A 20,443-nucleotide genomic window follows, 5' to 3' on the forward strand; every position below is an offset into this window, starting at 1 on the left:
TATACCAGTACCTAAAGACAACACTTAGAATGGGAGTAAAATTATTTTTGAAGGGCTCACTCATCCATTTTGAAAGAGAGAGTGAGAGTGGGGGTGGTGCAGAGGGAAAGAATCTCAAGTAGATTCTTTGCTGAGTGGGGAGGGGGCCCTATCCCATGACCCTGAAACATGGGCCTGATCCCATGATGACCCTGAGATCACGATCTGAGCTAAAACCAAGAGTTGGTCGCTCAACCAACTGAGCCACCCAGGTGCCCATAGAATGGGAGTAAATTTTTGTAAATCATGTATTTGATAAGGGACTTGTATCTAGAATATATAGGAAGTTATTACAATTCAATAATAAAAAGGCAGCCCAATTTAAAAAAAGACATATCTGAATATATATTTCTCTAAAGAAGATATACAAATCGCCAATAAGCCCATAGAAAGATGCTCAACATCATTAGCCATGACGGAATTGCAATCAGAACTACAATGAAATAATTGCTTTGCACCCACTAGGATGGATATAATCAAAACCACAGAGAGTAACATGTGTTGGTGAGGTTGTGAAGAAATTAGAATGCCCATACGTTGCTGGTAAGAATATAAAATGCTATGACTGCTTTGGAAAACAGTCTGATAGTCCCTTAAAGAGCCAACATAGAGTGACCCTATGGTCCAGCAATTCCACCTCCAGGTACTTACTTATACCTAAGCAGAAATGAAAACACATATCCATTTGAAAACTTACACAAGAATGTTCCTAGCGACTTTATTCATAATAGCCCCCAAATGAGAACAACCCAAATGCCCATCAATGGATGAATAACAGATTAAAAAATGCGATATATCCATAAAATGGAATATTACTTGGCAATAAAAAGAAATGAAGTAATGGTTCATGCCCCAAGATAGGTGAAGCTTGAAAACATGCTGAGTGAAAGAAGATAGTCACGAAGGACCGTTATGTTGTGTGATTACATTTATAGGAAATATCCAGAATAGGCAAATCATAAAGATAGAAAGTTGATGAATAGTTGACAGGGGCTGGGGAAGATGAAGGGTTGGGGTTGACTTCTAAGGGGTGCAGGATTTCTTTTGGGGGTAGTGGAAATATCCTAAAATTGATTGTGGTAATGGAGGCACAACTCTGTGAATGTACTAAAAGCCATTGAATCATACACTTTAAATGGGTGAGTTGAATGGTGCGTGAATGATATCTCAATGAAGCTATTAGAAACATATACCAATTCTTAAGAGAAGATAAAGGGAATTGTTATTTGGCCATTTTTATGAACAGCTGGACTATAATACTCAGGTATTTATTAGAATTCATAACTTAGATTTTCAGACCATTAAGTCTGTTACTAACTGCTTTGGAATATCTCTTGTTCATTCATTCTGCAGAAGAGTGATTAGGAGCTCTGAAGAGAAATGACACAGTGTTGGGAATATTTTAAGTACTTTTTGCCTTCTGTCTGTCAGGTATCCTAGTTTAGCAGTAAAACTCTCTTTTCCTTAGCTGGTTCTTGGCTGCCTTTGTTGTCTGAGGGGGAGCCAAAGGTGGGTCTGCTCATGAAGGAGTTCTTGTCTGGATCCTTTTCTCTGTTAGGATCTCAGTGACAGAATGCTAAGGTGATAATGGGCTCATCCATCTGCCATGGAATAGTAGTATTATTATTTTTAAAGATTTTATTTATTTATTTGACAGAGATCACAAGTAGGCAGAGAGGCAGGTAGGTGAGGGTGGGGGGTGGGGGGGAAGCAGGCTCCCCGCTGAGCAGAGAGCCCGATGCGGGACTACATCCCAGTACCCTGGGATCATGCATGACCTGAGCTGAAAGCAGAGGCTTTAACCCACTGAGCCACCCAGGAGCCCCGGCCTTGGAATATTATTAAGTCGTGTGGACTTGAGTCAGCTTGTATTTGGGCAAACAAAGTGAGTTTTCCTCCCAGTTGGTTTTGTTTCATTCAGAATTCGTCAATTCACTTAACTCTAACAGAATGTTGTAGGCAAATCTTTCTTGCATGATCTTACTGACTTATGTTTCTTGTATATTTTTCTGTCCCTTTCAGCTTACAGCTAAGGAAGGTGTAACTGAGAAATGCCGTCTGTCTTCCGTTTAGGCTGGTGCTTTATGTCAGTCTTGTGTGAGAGTCTAGAAAGGAAAAGAATTATGAAGAATTGGGACAACTTCCTTATTCCCCATGAGTCAGATTCTTACAGTGACTTCAGTCTGTTTTTTGAAATATTATGAATTCTTAGCCAGATTATCCCTCAAACTCATGTTCAGAGGCAAATACCAAAATATATACTGAAACCAAGTATAAATGAATTTTAGATTGGCTGCCATTTTAGATGACTCACATCATTCCTTCCCTCATCATCACAAATAATTCTTACACATACGTCGAGGCCCTAGATGCTGTAACTCCATGGACCATTCAGAAATAAAAAATACATTTTGAAATTCCCAGAGAGGACATTATTATGTATCTTGAAATCTCAATGAGGACATGCCTCACTACCAAGAACAGGGATGCCAGCGAAGGAGAAACTCTGTCTCCTGTTAACCAGGTCACTTCTGCAGTGCTGTATCCTTTCCTTACAGAAGCTGAACTGTGTGACCATGTCGTGGTGGGTCTTCATAGGAAACAGGCGATCTGGATTTTTTTGTGACCTGGCTTTCTGAGATCCTGCATATTATGGGACTGTTGAGTGCTGTGTGTGACATAGGACCAATGACCAGATGTGCTGCTTCGTTGGTGTTTCCATGATTGATGTTCTTGTAATTTAGGGAATTTAAATACAGATTGAATTTTAATGTTCAGTCTGTATTTAAATGGTTCAGTCTGACATTAGAAGGTATGACCCTTAGCAGAAATTAATTTTGTATTTGTGAATGGTCAGTTAAGCGAATACCTAAACAACTTCACAGAGCAGGCAAGAATAAATCTCTCAAGCAAAATGCTTTGTCTGCTCCCTAAGTAGTTGGTGCCAGTGAGCCAAACTCCAGGACCACCATTAGTTTGGATATATGGATAGTTGACTGGAGAAGTTGAGGGTAATGTCAGCATGGGACAGGACATTCTCTCTGCTTCGTCTGTCCTAAGCCCGCCATCCTACAGAGCCCTTGAATCGGGGCTCATAGTCCTATGAAGTACAAAAACCACACCAAGCAATTGTAGCCAATGGACATTTGTGGCAACTGGAAGAAAAAGTTGACAGAGGACTCATCTGTATCTGTTTTCTCTCTCCTATCTCCTGCATTCTTACCAGGCAAAAGTAGAAGAAAAGATCCAGGATGTCTTCAGTTCTTATAAGTTCAACCACCTTGTACCAAGGTAAGCTGTGGTTAGGAGTGTGGGGGGATTGGGGAGACACCCCCTCCTGTGAGAGCCTTTCTTCTTTCCTCCTTGAGCCTGTTCAACCTCAAGGGATAAGTCTGTTGGGAGAACAGACTTGACCTTGACCTTGTGGCCACCTGGTAAACTAATGACCCCAACTCCTTCCTCTGTTACAAAGCTGTTTAGAGGAGATGCTCTCCTTGATCTGAACCATCAGGTGTTACATGGGGAGACCCCTTAAGGCCTGGACTCTGAGGTTTGATGATGGGGAGGGGAAATTCATGTTTCTGTTGCTTAGTCATGACCTGGTGCTCTGGTGGTTCAGATCAGAACTCTTGAGGTTTTATTTTTCATTGGCACTTTGAGTCCAGGGGATGGCAAAGGTTGGATTCTCTTAATGTGTGTTGTGCTTTGACTGGAAAGAGGTGATGAGTCTGAGCTTCTCCCAGTCTGGCCCTTATTGGTAACTGTGGCACCGCTCCCAAGGATGCAGTCTCCAGGGAGCACACACAGTGCCTTTTGTTTCCCTCAGCATTTAGCAAGTTGAAGGTTTCTAAGCAATTTGATGTCAGAAATTCCATAAAGGGGATTGTAAGCTTAACTTAAACTTATTGTTTAAGTTGAACCTTTGTTTTCCCTTGTTTGTAGTTTATAATGTATCACGCTAGATTTCACGAGGATATTTCATCCCTCTATTAGCATGTCTCTCCCAATCTCAAGTTGTTTCTTCAGACCCATCCTGTGTCATATTTCCAGCCGTTAGAACAGATTAGGAGTCCGAAACTGTGTGTGGTCATGGTTTTATCTTAGTGACCCCACACTCTGCCTTGACCCCCTCTGAACAAAGGGCCATTGCGCTGCTGGCTGATTCATGCTGGCTGGGAAGCAGAGGGGGGGCCCCGAGGTCCTGCCTGAGCTTTGAGTCCTGTGCTTCGGAGACTGAACAGAATAATTGCAGGCTAGTCAGGCTCTGAGTGCTCTGGTTTTATTGGGACATCATGCATGGTTCTGGCCCAAGTTCCTTTTGTGTCTTTTTTACCACCATTATATTTTGCCACTATTTCCTTGAAAAAGAAATTTTCTTCTGAAAATTCTGAGTAGCCAAGGCAGAAAACAATTGGAAAAGGCAAATTGGAAAAAAGGAAAGGCAGATGAGAAGGTCATCTTCATTTTTCTTCCCTGGGGAAGGAATGAGGGAAGATACCAACTAACTAGAGGAGTCTTTCCCCAAACTGCTGAACTAAATCTCTATATTAACCTAAAGCTCAGTCCTCAATAAATGAGTTATTGCTCGTCTGGAACCACAGCTGGAGATTAGGAAATGAAACCATTGGTTTCCACAGCTCGGAAGCTGAAACTAATACAGCAGTGTATGTCAACTCTACTTAAATAACATTTTTACCAAATAGGTTTTTAAAAACAATTTGTTTATTTCTTCCAAGTTTTTATTTAAACACGGTTTCTATCTTAGAATAATCTCCAAGGTATATTAAATGGAAAAATAAAAATACAGAAAAATATGTGTCGTACTCTGCCATTTGTGCTAAAGAGAAAATGGTGTTTTTACAAATCAGTCAGCAAACAGCTGAGGGGGGCACGTGGGCACCAGCTCTGCCTGGTGCAGGCGAGACTTCTCGAGAGGCAGAGGGACTTGGTGGTGGTGAGGGGTGTGATTGCTTAGGGGGTCTTTGTGCCTAGCTGCTGCATCCCCGGTAACTCACCTGAATGGGCTCTGAGTCACTGTCTGCTGTCTGAGGCCCTGTGGACACATGATCCCTGTGTTTCGAAAGGGACCTTTGATCACTTGATGTTCCTTTTCACCTACCATCAGGACAGACCCTTGGACTTTTCTTTTATTCTTACTGAGATGTGAGGGAGAATGGGAAGTTACATAGTCTGGAGGAAGAAGTGGTGTTTGGGGAAGGGTGCCAGAGGACAATAAAAAAAATTAAATCCCCTGAATTCATAGGTCTTAGGTCAGGTGCGGGTGGAAGACAAAAATGTGCCTCCTGGGTTTGGATCTTTCTGGAAGTAGAATATGTCAGGGTCTGGGTTTATTTCAGGAATCTGACATTTCCCATTTTATTGTTGCCTATGAAAATGAGTGTTTTAAAGGATGCTAATAAGTATGTTATTATGTCATAGCATGGTAATGAATATTAGAGATATTACACATTTTGGCAGAAAGGCTGAGTGAAAGGCTGATAGAAATCAACTTATTGGGCGCCCGATAAGTAGCGCAGTGGGTTAAGCCGCTGCCTTCGGCTCAGGTCATGATCTCAGGGTCCTGGGATCGAGTCCTGCATCGGGCTCTCTGCTCAGCAGGGGGACTGCTTCCTTTCCTTTCTCTCTGCCTACCTCTCTGCCTACTTGTGATCTCTCTCTGTCAAATAAATAAATAAAATCTTTAAAAAAAAAAAAAAAAGAAATCAACTTATCAATATAAGGCTGAAGCCAGACACCACCATCATAGAACTAACTTCTTGGATAAAAGAATAAACCTGAAAATTTAGCAAAATTTTACATTATTATCACAATTTCAATGTTTAACATTTTAGGAGTCAAATTTTAGAAAGTCTGACATAATGTAGGAACAAACCTTCATTTTTAGCTAAAGTGAATATTCAGATACTAGCAATAAACCTAAATTACACGGCGTGTTTGTTTTTGAGGTTATGATGCTGGTCGGTGTAATAGCATCGCACTCACATCCAGGACCACTGACTGCGCACAGGTCCAGGGATGCCAGGAATGATGCTGAGGGAGGCATTTGCCTATTGAACCTTCCAGTGCCACAGCCCAATAGCAGATTTGGCTGAAATTCAAGGCTGAAGCTGAATGTCGGTACCTTCTACAATTACTCCCCATTCCAGGAATGATTTCTTTCTCTCTCGAAGACCGTGAAGCCTGCATCCTCTCCTGGAGTGAGGTAGTCCCCCTCCCAAGGATCTTTCTGACTGTGCTTTTAACAGTTTTGTTCGTCAGGAGCCTGCTTTCCCATGAAAGCTAATTTTCCCTTCCCTGTGTTATTCCACACACTTAGGAATTCACCCTTTTCATTTATTCCTTTAGCTTTGGTAAAAAAGCCTAGATGCTTTTTTACCAAAATTTTAATTTTGGTTAAAATTTTAATTTTACCAAATTAAACTCTCTCTCTTTCTCTCACATACTTCCATGTCATTTTCCTCTTGGGCAACAGGGTGATCAAGACCTACCCATCCTGCCCCTGCTGGGCTCTTAGTCTCATGGAAGAGGTAGCCATTAAACAAACTAATGCAAATACACTGTTACCAATGGGTTGAGTGTCAAGGAAGGGAATGGGACACTCTCGGAGAGTGGGGTGGGGGTGGGGTAATTTATGTTGGGAAGTTAGGGAATGTGTCTTAGTCTGTTCTGCCTGCTACAACAAATTACCATGGACTAGGTGGTTTAAACTCGAAACTCTTATTTCTCACAGTTTTGGAGGCTGGGGAGTTTCGGTGTTGGATGAGGGCCCACTCCCTGGTTCATAAATGACCATCTTCCTTCCTCATGTGGAAGGGGTGAGGGAGCTCTCTGGAGCCTCTTTTATAAGGTCACTAATCCCTTCATGACCTAATCACATCCCGAAGGCCCCATTTCTAATACCATCACACTGGGAATTAGGATCAACATGAATTTTGAAGGGACGTGAACATTCAGACTATGGCAGAAGGCCTCTCAGAGAAAGTGGCTCTCAGGCTGAGACTGAGGGGCTGAGCAAGAGTTGGTCAGAGTTTAGGAGTTTAGGAGGCTGTTGCAGTATTCTAGACAGAGGGAACAGCATGAGCTAAAATCTTGAGACTGAAAAGAACAGATCATAAGGAAGGCAGTGTGACTGGAGTTTAGTGAGGGTCTGAGGTGAGATTGGGGAGAAATAGGTAGAGGCACATCATGAAGGGTCTTGAACCCAATGGGGTTCAAGTCACAGTAAGAAGTTACATTGTATTTACAGTTTATGTTGCTGCCCAGTACACCTATATTTCTAAGTTCTTTTTCAGATAGTGGAACTGGACTCCCAGTATCTTTAACATATTTACTTGATCCTTTCTCTTGTGTATCCCTATCTCCCATCCCCCTCTGCACAGCCACATAGATGTCCTTCTCATCCTCTGGAACACTGACACCCTGCAGTCCCCGCCCCGCCGCCCCCCTCCTACACAGAGCCCAGTGTTGTTCTGCTTCACCTAATGGCATGACTTTAGGGCTGAATTGTTCAGGAAGGAAAGGGAAAGAGCTCTTGCTTTTTATTTTAATTCCTTACACAGAAAAGATTTTTGGACAGAGGTGAATTGAGAATAAAGGAATAGTAAGGGTATTGGTTTTTTAGGGCTGCTGCAATGAAATACCACAGACTAGGCTGCTGAAACAACAGACATTTATTTTCTCAGAGTCTTGGAGGCTGGAAGTCTAAGATCAAGGTGCTGACAGGGTTGGTTTCTCCTGAGTTCTCTCTCCTTAGCTTGTAGATGGTGTCCTCCTCATTGTGTCCTCACATGGCCTTTCCTGTAGGTGCTCCTCCTTGGTATCTCTTTCTCTTCTTATAAGGACATTAGATGTTGGTAATCTTAAATAACTCTTTAAAGATTCGGTCTCCAAATACAGCCCCACTGGGGTTTAGAGATTGAATATATGAATTTTGGGGGACATGGTTCAGTCCATATCAATAAGGCTCTTTAGTACAGTTTTGCTGACTGAAAGAAACTGGATATATGTCCCTTCAATTTAAAGGAATAATAAGCCTCGGGGCACCTGGGTGGCTCAGTGGGTTAATCTTCTGCCTTTGGCTCAGGTCATGATCTCAGGGTCCTGGGATCGAACCCCACATCAGGCTCTCTGCTCAGCAGGGAGCCTGCTTCCCACTCTCTCTGCCTGCTTGTGATCTCTCTTTTTTAAAAAAGAAATATTTAGTAAAAGAATAATAAGCCTCAGAGGAGAAGTTAAAATTCATTCAGCATTATGGCCCTTGAAGCTCTATGTAAACAAAGAGACCTTTTGTGAGATTTTAGAATTACCTATGCATGTCAGCATTAGTGTGTGTGTGTGTGTGTGTGTGTGTGTTTGAATAAGTGGACAAAAATGAAAGAGAATATTTTCGCTTGTCGAAATGGCTCTCAGTGTAGAATCTGTTTTTCTGCCTGTGGCTGGTCTTCAGATGAAACCAGCTAGAGGAACTGATTAGTTCCCTCCCGGCAGGGCTGCTGGGGCTGTGCTGTGGGTGAGGTTCTGCTGGGAGGGTGCTGTGAGGGAGCCTGCCCATAGGGTCCAACCCCGAGCTGCAGCAAAGGTGACTAAGGCCCCCTTCCGTTAGGTGTTTCTGGGCAGGTGAGGCTCCAGGTACCCCTGAGGCAGGATCTCTTACCCCTGGAGGCAGAAAAGCATTTCCTCCTGAGGTCTTTCACTTTGTAGTGACTGAAAAGCCCCTCCCTGTCCAGTGAGAGAAGAGCGTGAGAGAGGAGCGCGGAGATAACAAGGAAAAGGGTTTCTTCTCCACGTTTCTTGTTTCTGTTTTCCCACTAAGAGGAAACGTTTGTTTAGCTGTGTAGTTGGGCTCTCAGAATTCTCAGTCCCACAGGGGAGGGCAGCCTGTGGCAGGCACGTCTCCTCAGTGTGGAGGGCATGAGCATGGAGGAGAGCTGGAGGGGCAGACCCCAGGGCCAGTCCAGTCACTCCTCTCCTTGCCCTCTCCTTGCCCAAGTGAACCTGAACTCTCCTGGGGGTTTGCCATTCATTTAAACAGAAGGGACATCTGTCTATCCAGGGACAACAGTCTCGTTAGGTCAGTCAGAAACTGGCCTTACTGTGCGTTTCTTTCTTCTTTCTTCGGCTCATTTGACAAATAGATGTCGAGAGCCTGCTCTGTGCAGGGCCCAGATGTGCAAGCCAGGCAGGAGCTCTCCTCAGAGCGACAAGGCAGTGGAGTAGGGGGGAGGACTGACCAGGTGGTTGCAGTAAGTGCACCCCCCTTCTCACCTGGTCCCTTTCCTTAGCACTGTACTTAAGGTCACAAAATCTTATTTACAGGACCCTTTTACCGCTTTACCCCTTTACCTCATTTCCAAATGAGGTGGCTCGTGTTCTCTTCTTTTTTTTTTTTTCCCTTCTCTGCTCTGTGGCTTAGCCTCTCAAGGTATTTGGTGTATTCAAGTTCCTTCGACTGTTTCTTCAATGGGAGAGTTTTGACCTATAGAAAGCCCGCACCGTGAATGGGTCCTTTCAGAGCTGGAAGTCAGGCGATCTGCCTCCAGATTCTGTACTTGCCCTCACCTGCCGTGGGTTTCTCAGCCTGCCCTCATGGACGGTCTCGTGGACCCTCTTGGTTCTCCTCGTCTGCACCCCCATCCTGGCCGCCCCCCGCTTCTCAGCCTGCGCCAGCGTGGTTCTCGAGCTATTTGTCAGCAGTTCCCTGGGCTCATTCAGGTCCTTCCTGCCTCCACCTCCCAGCTCTTCCCCTCCTCCCAGTCCCTACCCTGGCATCCCTATCCTGGCGCTTCTGCCGAAGGGTCCCAGCCAGATTTCCCAGGAGAAAAGTCATGCAACAATTGCCTGCTGAGCGACTTCTCCAGAAGTTATACTACAAGCTTTAGCTGGGCCTTCACTGCTGCTGTGAGCTCCCCTCACTCCTCTCTTGTGGATTCCCTAACACACTCACCCAGTGGCCAGCCTCACCCCCTACCTCCTGAGAAACTCCCAGCTGTCCCGCATGAGTTTCCTTCTTCCCCACTTTCAAGTCCTGTGTTTGTCTTACTTCACACTTTCTCTCACTGTTTCCATCTCTGAGAATGGAGCATCCATCCTTACTGCCAGGCTCCTCTCTCTTGAACTCTTGCCCCCAACCCTCCTTCCTCCCTCTTCTTTAGGGACTGTCCTTGGTGGATTTTCTCTGGGCTCTTGCATTTTCAGCATCTTTGCTCTCAAGGAGTTTTTTTTTTTTTTTTTTTTTTTTTTTTTTTTTTTTTTCAGCATAACAGAATTCATTGTTTTTGCACCACACCCAGTGCTCCAAGCAATCCGTGCCCTCCCTAATACCTACCACCAGGCTCCCCCAACCTCTCACCCCCCTGCCCCTTCAAAACCCTCAGATTGTTTTTCAGAGTCCATAGTCTCTCATGGTTCATCTCCCCTTCCAGTTTCCCTCAACTCCCTTCTCCTCTCCATCTCCCCTTGTCCTCCATGCTATTTGTTATGCTCCACAAATAAGTGAAACCATATGATAATTGACTCTGCTTGACTTATTTCACTCAGCATAATCTCTTCCAGTCCCGTCCACGTTGATACAAAAGTTGGGTATTCATCCTTTCTGATGGAGGCGTAATACTCCATAGTGTATATGGACCACATCTTCCTTATCCATTCGTCCGTTGAAGGGTGTCTTGGTTCTTTCCACAGTTTGGCGACCGTGGCCATTGCTGCTATAAACATTGGGGTACAGATGGCCCTTCTTTTCACCTCATTTGTATCTTTGGGGTAAATTCCCAGTAGTTGCAATTGCAGGGTCATAGGGAAGCTCTATTTTAAATTTCTTAAGGAATCTCCACACTGTTCTCCAAAGTGGCTGCACCAACTTGCATTCCCACCAACAGTGTAAGAGGGTTCCCCTTTCTCCACATCCTCTCCAACACACATTGTTTCCTTTCTTGCTAATTTTGGCCATTTTAACTGGTGTAAGGTGGTATCTCAATGTGGTTTTAATTTGAATTTCCCTGATGGCTAGTGATGATAAACATTTTTTCATGTGTCTGATAGCCATTTGTATGTCTTCAGCAGTTTTTACCCCTCCTCTGGCTGAACCTCCTGCCTTCTCCCCAGCGCCCCCTCTTTCTCCCCTCACACACATCACGGCATGCTTGGATTGTGGGTTTGGTTTCCTGCCACTAGTCTTATCCCCACCCCAATCTCTTCAGCATGCTGCAGCTCCTGGGATCTAGAAAATGCAGATCTGACCGTGCCTTTCCCACGCCTAAAAGACGTCAACGACTGCCTTAAAATTTTTTTCACTTGCCTTTTTTTTTTTTCTGTAACAGCTTTGAGATACAATTCAGATATCATATAATTTCCCTATTTAAAGTGTCCAACTTAGTGGTTTTTAATTTATGGACAGAGCTGTGCATCCATCACCATAGTTTATCTTAGAGCATTTTTGTCACCGCGCTGAGAAACCCTGTCCCCTTTAGCCACCACCCTCCCATTCCTCTGTTCCCGTCCAGCCCCTGGCACCCGCTTCAGCTACTTCCTGTCTCTGTGGATTTGCCTCTTCTGGACATTTCATGTAAATGGAATAGTACAATATGTGGTCTTTCTGTGACAGCTCCTTTTACTTCCCAAGGGTCATCTGATGTTGACAGCACAGTGACTTTTGACGCATTTAGAAGTCCCCTGTGATCTGGTGTCTCTGTACCTCTGCAGGCTGAGTTCTCAGGGCTCATTGCCTTGTACTTCTGCTCCGGCTGCACTAAACCTACACAAATGTGCCGCGTTGTTCCCTTCCTGAAACGCCCACACCCTCCCTTCTTTTGGCTGGCTAACTCATGTCCTTGTGGTCTCCTTCATTCCTTGACACAGTGCTGTGTCCTTTGGGAAGTTTCTTCTGATCCTGCATGCCTTGCTCTGTGCTGCTAGAGCCTGCCTCTCTTTGTTCTCGGCCAGGGCTGTCACTGCCACGGGCTCCTCTATGTCTACCTCCGGGCTGCAGCTCTAGGGAGCAGAGTCACCTTCTGCCCCCTGCAGGACGCTTGGCTTGCACACAGTGGGCTCTCAGAGTCCTGGCCCTTGGACCTCCTTGAAAGAGACATCGAGTCTGGCCTTCTCTTCTCCTTTATGCTCTGGAATCTGCCCTCAGTGCTCCCTGAACTGTCTCGAAGGTCACCAGCCACTTTGTCATTTGTTCTCTTTTTCCTCAGTCTTGCTGCAGCATTTGTGACGGTTAAATACCTCCTTGGAGTTCTCTCCTCCTGTTTTGCCCATGACCTGACATTGCCTTTGTCCTCCTCCCACTTATGTGACTTTCTTTAACTCCTTCCTCTGGCTCCTTGTCCTCTAAGCCCGCAAGGATGGGTCTTTCCCCCGTTCAGCATTCAGGCTCTTCTCTCTGCTTTATCCTCTACTCCTGCAGCTTCATCTGTCACTTACGTGCAGACGAATGACTCACTGTCTGTGTCACTTGGAGCCCTCCCCTGAGTCTTACATGTATTTCCAACAGTGCCACTGACCTTGTCACCCAAATACATTTCCTGTGCTATCAGTCCACCTGCCCATGGGTCACCATGCTAATGTGAGCCCTTAAGTATCGAAGTACTTCTGCCCTGGTTGACTCTGAGCACCGCCCTACCCTGTCTTCCCGCCTGGCCTCCCTCCACACTTGGTGCTTTCGCTTGGCCCAGTTTGTAAACACATACTGAATACCTACTGCAGCCAGATAATCTTTCTAATGCGTAGTTTGGGCCATTTTCTTCTCAGCTCAGAACCTCAGAATTTCACCTTCTACCAGCCAGAATGGCTTGATTTAGAAAGGCAAGAAATAACAAGTGTTGGTGAGGATGAGGGGGAGAAGGAACACTTGTGCACTGTTGGTGGGAATGCAGACTGTCATAGCTGATGCGGAAAACAGTATGGAGGTGCCTGAAAACATTACAGATGGAATCACCATATGATTCAGTCGTTCCCACCGTGGGGTATTTCCCCAGAGAAGACAAAGACACTAATTCAAAAAGACATATGCCCCCCTGCGTTTATTGCAACATTATTTATAATAGCCAAGATATGGAAGCAACCTCAGTGTCCATCAGTAGATGAGTGGATAAAGATGTGGTGTAGATATACAATGGAATACTACCCAGCCGTAAAAAAAGAATGAGATCTTGCCATTTGTAACAACATGGATGGAGCTAGAGAGTATTATGCTAAGTGAAATAAGTCAGACAAAAACAAATACTACATGATTTCAGTTATATGTGAAATCTAAAACACAAATGAACAAACAAAAAGCAGAAACAGACCCATCGATACACAGAACAAACTGGTGGTTATAGAGGAGAGGAGTGTAGGGAAGGCAAAATGGGTGAAGGGAAGTGGGAGATTCAAGCTTCTAGTTCTGGAATGAGTAAGTTGCAGCATAGGGAAGTCATCAGTGGTATTGTAATCACAGTACATGGTGATAGGTGGTAGCTATGCTTGAGTGAGCATAATTTAATGCATAAACTTGTTGAATTACTAGGTTATTACAGTATTAACATTGTGTGTCAATTCTACTTCAATTAAAAAAAACAAAACAAAACAAACCCAGGGGTGCCTAGGTGTCTCAGTGGGTTGGGCCTCTGCCTTCAGCTCGGGTTGTGATCTTAGGGTCCTGGATTGAGCTCTCTGCTCAGTGGGGAGCCTGCTTCCCCCTTTCCTTCTGCCTTCCTCTCTGCCTACTTGTCATCTGTCAAATAAATAAAAATCTTTAAAAAACAAAACAAAACAAAAACCAACATAGCTTAAGTGAAAAAAAAAATACACAAAACCTTCAGGGTCTACCTTTGCCTACTAAATTGAGTTGAAATTCCTCAGGTGGCATCCCAGACCCCATTTTATAAATGGCTTAAGTTGCCTTTTTGACCACTTTTATTGTCTTCCTAATATTCAGGCCAGATCCCCCACCTGGCTCGCACCTGAATACCTACACTGCAGCTGTTTAAACTGAAAGCAGTTCAAATTAAATAAAATTTGAAATTCAGCTCGTTGGCCACATTGGCACATTTCACATGCTCACTAGCCACACGTGACAGGTGTCTGCCTGCTGAATAACACAGGTCCATTTCCATCACTGCGGGACGTTCTTCTGGACAGCCCTGGTCTCAGCCTTTTTGTCGCTGTTCTTCTGGCTGCTGTCTCCTCCTCTCCTCACCATCTCTACCCGTGAACATTTTCTCCTTCTGCTGCCTACTTCGTGTTCCATCTCTTGCACAAGCCTTTCCTGATCATTCCTTTCTGCATGAGATGCCCCCACCCCTTCCCTTTAGAGCCTTGGTAGTATTTGACCTGTGTGTCCTTTATGGCCCCTGCCCATTTGTTTCTCACATTGTAGCCACTCACGTCTCTAACGCACTTCCAGCACTGAACTGGGAGAGTCTTTGAGGTAAAGACTGCACGAATGATCGTACTCTGAGCATAATCCAGAGGGGTGCAGTCCATCGTTTTTGAGCTGATCCCCTAGAAAGGAGAATTTTTTTTTTTAAAGGTTTTATTTATTTATTTATTTATATGACAGACAGAGATCACAAGTAGGCAGAGAAGCAGACAGGGGGGGCGGGATGCAGGCTCCCCGCTGAGCAGAGAGCCTGATGTGGGGCTCGATCCCAGGACCCTAGGATCATGACCTGAGCCGAAGGCAGAGGCTTTAACCCACTGAGCCACCCAGGCGCCCCAAGAATGGTTCTTTTTTAATTCGTGGAATTAGTAAGCAGAGGGACTGTCTGGCCACCCCGTTCTTTTTTCCTTCCTCCCACAATCACAGGCCTCTGTGGTGAGACCCAGCAAGAAGCGCAGCCCCTGTCCTTGGCCTTGCCCGTGCAGGTGGCCATGGGCGGCACATTCCATCTTACAGCCAGAATTGCTGATCTCAGTGCCAAGGAGACCAACTGGCTGCGGAATACAAATAGGGTCCTCTGGCCAGGGCAATGGGTCAACACGTAGGAGGTGGAATTTCGGGGAGGGAGTCATAGACGCACAGCTGGGGAACAGGCAGGGTACACGCTACCCGCCTCGGAGAAGTGACCCCAGAAGAAATGACTGGAACGACAGAGGCTAAACAGCTCAGGGAAGTGGTGAGTGCGGCTCAGGGTGAAATTGCTCACAGGGTGGGGAGCTGCAAGGTGTTCTGTTCGCAGTTAGACCCTGGAGGAGCTTTCTGGATGGTTTGTTGTCGTCTTGGCCATGTGTGTCCATTGTGGCTTTTCACTTTGCCCAAAGTCACCTACCATGAAAGAGAGGAACTCACCCACAGCGTTGGCCAGCACATTTTCAGACATTTTAGGGACATTCAGGTGCTGGCCTCTTGTGTCTGGTTTAGCTGCCCTTGGGAACTAAAGAAGATGCTGCTTATCTACTGGTTAACCATGGGGAGTGCGGCATCCTGAAGCTGAGAGTGTGTGCATGTGCACACGCGTGTTCTCTAATGGGTAGGAAACAGGAGCGTAAAACTAGGTTTTCAAGCTCTTTGTCTTTCCAGGCTGATTTTGCAGAGAGAGAAGCACTTCCATTATCTGAAAAGAGGGCTTCGACAGCTGACAGACGCCTACGAGGTAAGCTCGCTGCCCAGGAGCTCAGTTGAATGGTCAGGCAGACAGTCCTTTTTCCTATTGGAAGGTGGAACACTCATGGGCCTGGCCTGCTGTGGAGTCGCTCTTTGTACCCCATGGCTGTGGCAGGAGCCAGGTACGCGGGAGCCCAGACCCACAGAGCTGAGGACTCCCCCTCCTGAAAGGGCAGAACTAGCTCTCTAGCCGTGTCTTCCCCTAGGAGGGACAGAGCACCCTGGGTGGGGTGGGGCTTTCTTCCTCCATTAGATCATGGTGAGGGGTTCACGTACTTTTCCTGGCCACCGCTTGTCAGCTGCCTAGAAGGCAGTTACTTTCCATCCCTAATCCTTTGCCCTATAAGCGGATCTAATCCTGTGCTGGTCAGAGGATCAGTATATAAATCCCAGTGAGGACTTCACAGTTGAACACTATAAAAATGCCCATGCTTAGAGTGCATTTTGAATCACATTCCTCGGAGCCCTGGGGTTCCCCAGAGGGGCCTCAGGGGAGCGCAATGGTGGTGGAGGAGGGGGGAGGGTGTTGGGAAGGTGGCAGACAGGATGAATGTGAGCAGGAGGGCTCCAGTCTTCCTGCCTCACTTTATACACAGCAGCCCTGCTTCTAATTTGCTTTTTTATTTGGGGGAGTCTGCATTTGATTATTTACAACAGGGATTGGCCAGCGGAAACGCCTGTAGATCTAAGCAGGTAGTATAAATAAGAGAAATGGGCAGGTGGGAGGGAGACTGAGGCACACCTGGGCACTGAGCTTTCCCTCTGTTCCTGCCAGGTGCTGCTATCCAGGAATGCAGACCCACGCTCACCAGATCTGTCTTCCTCTCTCTTTTCAAATTAAGCCAGACATCCAGATTTCTCTGTGAATCTCCTAATGCCTACATGTTGCAACTAATTCTAATTAAAAAAACAGAATGCTACAAAGAACAAGCAGAACATGTCTATGGGCTAGACTTGGCCTCGGGGTCAAAATTTTCAATCCTTAATGCAGGGCCCCTGTGGTTAGGCTGCAGTGAGCCTGATATGGTTAATACCATACGAGCCAATAGCTGGACAACAGGCTGAAAGCTTACCATGCCTCCTCTCACCAACTTTTCTCACCTACTACATGAGATCGGTCAGTCACAGGGTTAAGGCATTTGCTCAGAAGCACATAGCTCTAAGAGGAGGAGTTGGGACTCCAACCCAGGCAGGCAGGATCCACACCCAGTGCTCCTCGGGTGGCGGCCTGGCCACAGCTAGGGACAGTCAGTGCATTTGTGAAGAGGGCAGCTTGGGCCAGTGGAAAGAGCACTGGAGTGGGAGTCCAGAAACCTGGCTTCTTATCTCAGCTCTGACATTTGATGTCTTTGTCATCTGGAAAAAGTTAATCTCTCTGGATTACATTTATAAACTTTTAATCTGGAAAATGGGAGCAGTAAGATTACCCACCTGCCTGCCTTGAATGCTCACTCCGTGTTTATGGGTTGAATTCGGATCCCAAGCAGCTCACGCGTCACCTCAGGAAGCCTTTCCCAGCCCCTGAGGCAGAATTAGGCTGTTCCTGTGCTCCCTCCACATGGCTCCTGCCCAGGGCAGTGCATATCGTCATTCAGGTACATGCACACCTGTGTTATATGCCATCTTGTTCCAGAAAGCCCTAAGGTAACTCATGCTTAAATGCATCTGTCCTCTTCCTCTGCAGATGAACACACATTCTGTTCCCAAGCATCGCAAGAGTAGGAACTACATTTTGTTCATTATTGTGTCCCTGTAGCTGATAAAATGCTCGGCACATACAACGAGGTACCAAATAGTTGTTGAATCAGTGAGTGAGTTAATCCAGCAAATGGCTCTCTGAGAGCCTGGATCTCCTTGGGTCTACACTGAGAAAACAGCATCACTTAGCTTCCTAGCATGTGGGTGCTGCTCTGCTGAGCCTTCGTTGGGTGCCTCTCAGGGGAGGACCCCGTGGCCTCAAGGTAAATGTCTTTGTCTCATTGTCCTTTTTGCACATATGGTCACTTCAGCTGCTGACTGGGGCCCAAAGCAAAGCGTTCTTCATTCACTTATTGTTCATAGGGTGCCCTCCTCCCCCTTCCAGGCTGCCAGGGTGAGACAGATGCTGCCTTGTCAGCAGTGTCTTGGAATGATTCTGAATACGGGGTGTGTTTTCTCCCCTGTGCCTTTCGCAGTGTCTGGATGCCAGCCGCCCATGGCTCTGCTATTGGATCCTGCACAGCTTGGAACTGCTGGATGAACCCATCCCCCAGATGGTGGCCACAGAGTGAGTCTGGCTTCCGGGAATCTGGGCTGTTCTTTGAAAATTCACTTTTGAGTTGGGGGTTCTTTTTGTTTTGTTTCTGTTCTACTGATTTTGAATGAAAAACTCATGCTGCAAAGCATACCCTTGCCCTGCCCTTGACCCCAGTAACTTCCTGAAACTCCTCCACTTTAGAAGCCTATTGTAAGTTCGTGGGTAGAACAAGACTTTGAACTCCCAAGAGAAGGATTCTGGTTTCTTCTGTGGCCTTTTCTTTTGACTCTTGCTTTGGTCTTTGAGAAAATTCTTCATCATCAATTCTGAAAGACGTGATTTTGCCAGAAAGAACAGTATGAATTCGAGTAGCTTCTGTGGGGAAGCATGTGCCAGCCCCATGAACAAAAATGGCTTTGCCTTCCATAAACACCTCCACAGGCGTCCCGCTCACCAGGGCCTGGGGGGCAGTGTAGCTCTCGATGGTATTAGATGTGTTACACTCTTGGGGTGCCAATGCCTTGATCCACAGTTTTCTTAAACTTCTGATTTATGAACAGAGATCTAAGCAACTGAGATTGTCCCCAAACTGCTGGTGCAGGAGGTGTTCTGGGAATGACTGTGGCACCTCGTCCTTAGAAGCTCATCACAGTTTAGATTTTAAAGCAGAATCTTGTCCTCACTGCAGTCTTTGGGATACCTGGGATGGGGAAGGGCAGCCAGGGATTGGATCTGATGCCCCTGTTCTCACTGAGAGAGAGAGAGAGAGAGCACCTTCCCTTGTTGACATCTGGAGTTCTTCTGCTCCCCTGGTGCTCCTGAGGGAGAGGAGTCCAAGTGGGAAGTCCCATGAGCCAGGGTCGTTTGCTTGCAGCCCATAGTACCGGCCACATGAGGATGCGTGGAGGCTAGCCTGGGCCCCGCGCTGGTCACTGCCTGGTCACCGTGCCCCTGCCTGGGTCACGCTGTCAGGTCAGAAGAACAGAACCACACATTGTCTCATTCATTCTGTCTTCACAATGACCTCTCATTCTTGCCTTCCTGGGCAGGGTGTCTTGTGATGACCGTGGATGGGGAAGATAATAAAGAATTAGGCAATTAACCCTTGTGATGTGTACGATGCTTTCTGAGGGAGAGGAAAAATGTGCATTGTCCTCGTCACGATGCTGCCACAAGCCTCATTGCTTCTAGCTCTGAAAGTAGAATTGGACCCAGTTTCTGCAATACCAGGAATTTAATTGTCAAAGGCTCATGTGTTTTTGAAATACCAGTGGGGGGTTGTGGAGTGTTTGGGAAGTTTTTCCCCCACACATACACAATCAGGAGGTACAGCAGGGGAATGGGAGAGTTGTACACTAGAGAAGAAAAAAAGAAATGGAGGATTCTGGGGCAGGCAATAACAGGTGTGTGAGGGAGGAGGCTGCAATTCCTGACTGGGAAGATCGCAGATCAGACTTGGGTCAGCATCGATTCTGAGTGTGTTCTATAGATTGTAGACTTGCTGTCATATAGGTAAGGCTTTGCCGAGGAAGGAAGTGTCAGAGTAGCTTTCCAGGCAACGTCAGATAGGAAGAGAGGACCCCTTTCTAGGGTCTTTCATAGTGAACAACTGGACACAGCCCCAGTATCCACTGTAGGGTTGTGCTAAAGTATATTTGAAGCTTAAGTAAAATATGGTGCAGAATGTACAGTGAAATACTGTGCAGCCACTGAAAAATTGACGTCAACAGATGTTAACTAGACTTGCTGTGATCATTTTGCAATACGTACAGATACCGAATCACTGTTGTACACCTGAAATTAATAAGATGCTATATATCCATTATACTTTAGTAAAAATGTATGCATGTAAATTGCACGTTTGTTTACAAAAATGTTATATGGACTCTCTGCTCAGCGGGTGTCTGCTTCTCCATCTCCCTCTGCTGCTCCCTCTGCTTATGCTTTCTCTCTCTGTCTCAAATAAATAAATAAAGTTTTTAAAATGCTTACATTTATGTAGAAAGATGGTCACGATTTAAGTGAAAAAAGGTAGTTAAAAGGATTCAACTTCTGTAGATTAAAAAATAGCTTGTTAGGTGCATAGAGAAAACCAGAAGGTATACACACCTGGTTGTAGTTATTTCTGGATGGTGGGGTTATGTGCATATTTTAAAATGTTATTTATTTTATTGTTTTGTAGTTAAAAGGATGCTTTTATACTAAAAAGCTAGTTCTAATTTCAAGAACCGCGTGATAGTGAATGAGAATTTCTGCTGCCCAGCTGCCTTAGAATCTTTATTTGGGGTTCTTCTGAGCATTGATTTAACAGAGTTTTGAAGAATTATTTCGACTTTCCAATAATGAATTTTATTTTTTGCTTGGCAGATAGTTAATTCTAGGGGCAGATAATATCTGTTATCAAAGAGCTTAGCTTTGACAAATAAGGAAATAATCTACTTTTAGTAAGATACAGAGACATCTTAATGACATCTGTAAAAATATGGGTATTTTTAAAAGACAATCTGATATAGGATATTACTTTTTTGTTCATTTTGCACAGAGAAAAGAAATGCTTTGAAAAT

General features: G+C 45.4%; 1 protein-coding gene across 1 annotated transcript in view; it reads left to right on the forward strand.

Annotated features, from left to right (window-relative positions):
* FNTB (farnesyltransferase, CAAX box, beta) overlaps positions 1-20,443 on the forward strand; it is a 64,984-nt gene that overhangs the window by 11,800 nt on the left and 32,741 nt on the right. Inside the window, exons 2-4 of the mRNA XM_004738935.3 lie at positions 3,266-3,330; positions 15,560-15,632; positions 17,818-17,909. Coding sequence (XP_004738992.1) covers positions 3,266-3,330; positions 15,560-15,632; positions 17,818-17,909 — 230 coding nt within the window. The remainder of the gene's footprint in view (positions 1-3,265; positions 3,331-15,559; positions 15,633-17,817; positions 17,910-20,443) is intronic.

This window comes from Mustela putorius, unplaced genomic scaffold, assembly GCF_011764305.1.
Source record: "Mustela putorius furo isolate JIRA1106 unplaced genomic scaffold, ASM1176430v1.1 tig00000129_pilon_pilon_pilon, whole genome shotgun sequence".
NCBI classification, from domain to species: Eukaryota; Metazoa; Chordata; class Mammalia; order Carnivora; family Mustelidae; genus Mustela; species Mustela putorius.